Source organism: Helianthus annuus, unplaced genomic scaffold, assembly GCF_002127325.2.
Source record: "Helianthus annuus cultivar XRQ/B unplaced genomic scaffold, HanXRQr2.0-SUNRISE HanXRQChr00c003, whole genome shotgun sequence".
In the NCBI taxonomy this organism is placed as follows: Eukaryota; Viridiplantae; Streptophyta; class Magnoliopsida; order Asterales; family Asteraceae; genus Helianthus; species Helianthus annuus.
In genome coordinates, this window is record NW_023395519.1 from 210,230 (window position 1) to 211,883 (window position 1,654).

General features: G+C 43.7%; 1 protein-coding gene across 1 annotated transcript; it reads left to right on the plus strand.

Annotated features, from left to right (window-relative positions):
* The first annotated feature begins 890 nt into the window (after positions 1 to 890).
* Positions 891 to 1,415, plus strand: LOC110876311. Its single transcript, XM_022124486.1, has one exon. The coding sequence runs from the start codon at positions 891 to 893 to the stop codon at positions 1,413 to 1,415; it is 525 nt and encodes a 174-aa protein (XP_021980178.1).
* Positions 1,416 to 1,654: the final 239 nt, after the last annotated feature.

A 1,654-nucleotide genomic window follows, 5' to 3' on the forward strand; every position in this document is an offset into this window, starting at 1 on the left:
CGTTTCGTGAGGGTAATCTTCCGGTTCGCTATCTCGGGGTTCCGTTGATCTCTACTAAGTTATCTTTTAGAGACTGTCGGGTGCTTGTGGAACGTATGGAGAGGCGGGTTAATCACTGGATGTCTAAATCGCTGTCTTTTGCAGGCCGATTGCAGCTTCTTAACTCTGTTCTTTCAGCTATGTACACATACTGGGCATCGGTATTTATTTTGCCTATGCGAATAGTTAAGGATCTTGAAAAGAGAATGCGTAGATTTCTTTGGAATGCAGGGAACCCGGGCAATATTCGGTCAAAAGTCGCTTGGAAGGATGTTTGTTTGCCTAAAGATGAGGGGGGTCTAGGGATCAGAAATATATCCGATGTGAACAAAGGCCTTATGATGTCACACGTCTGGAGCATCATTAGCAACCGTGAGTCCCTATGGGTCCAATGGATCCACTCGTACAAGTTAAAGGGCCGTAATTTTTGGGATATTCAAAGCCGTGGTAGCTCAACTTGGAGTTGGCGAAAGATTCTTGCTATTCGTCCGCTAGTCAGACGTTATGTTTGGAGGGATATTGGTAGTGGTTCGCAGACTAATGCATGGAGTGACAATTGGTGCTCGTGTAGTCCTATCCGTAATTTTATTACGCCTAGGAGAATAGCTCAAGCTGGATTTACATTGCATACTACGGTTGATGAGCTTGTAGATGCGGAGGGCAATTGGAGGTGGCCTCAGGCATAGTATGACTTATTCCCAGTTCTCATAAATATTACGGTTCCTCATCTTGTTCCTGGTTCGAGTGATAGACTGGGTTGGAAAACTGTGGAAGGTAAAATTGTGCATTTTAGTACCTGGGAAGCATGGAACAACCTTCGGTTAAGAGATAACAAGGTAGTTTGGGCGAACATGGTGTGGTATGGCCAATGCATTCCAAGACACGCTTTCCTCCTTTGGTTAGTTCTAAAAAATAAACTCAAGACGCAGGATAGACTGGCGGTTTGGGAAGCTGGGAGTGAGACAAATTTAAGACTTATGTGCTGCCCTCTATGCAACTATGGACGGGACTCGAGGGATCACTTGTTCTTTCAATGCTCTTTTTCGGCTAAAGTTTGGAATATTGTCAAGACGCGAACGGATCTGAGATATGTTGATGACTATTGGAGCTCTATTGTGGGATGGATAGATCATAATACGAGTTCAAAGACGCTGGCTCACATTGTAAGTAAGCTTGTTCTTGCGGCTGCTACATACTTCATATGGAAAGAAAGGAACAATCGGTTGTTTTCTAACATACGCAATAAGGAAGAGATGGTGGCTCAATCTATTTTTGATACGGTTCGACTTCGTATTATGGGGTTCAAGATCGGTCGGGACGTGAATAGCAGGAAGCTTTTGGAAATGTGGGAAATAAAGGTGGACGATCCGGGCTAAGGGCGATGATTAGTTAGCAAGTGTCTAGTAGTTTTTGTGTTATGGTTCGGGTTGTGTTTTGGTTTTGGCTGTGTGTTTTGGTTTATAGTTTGAGTTTGCCTAGGCTTGGCCTGTCAAGCCTAGTTAGTGTGTGTCGAACGCTTTGTCACACCCTGTTCTTTGATTCTTTATAAAATTCACCGGGGTAACCCTTTACCCAAAAAAAATAATAACATTTTATTCATCACCCAAGGGTGGAA

Excerpts from the sequence above, each read along its gene's own strand:
- LOC110876311 (XM_022124486.1), top strand. The coding sequence starts at position 891 with ATGGTGTGGTATGGCCAATGCATTCCAAGACACGCTTTCCTCCTTTGG.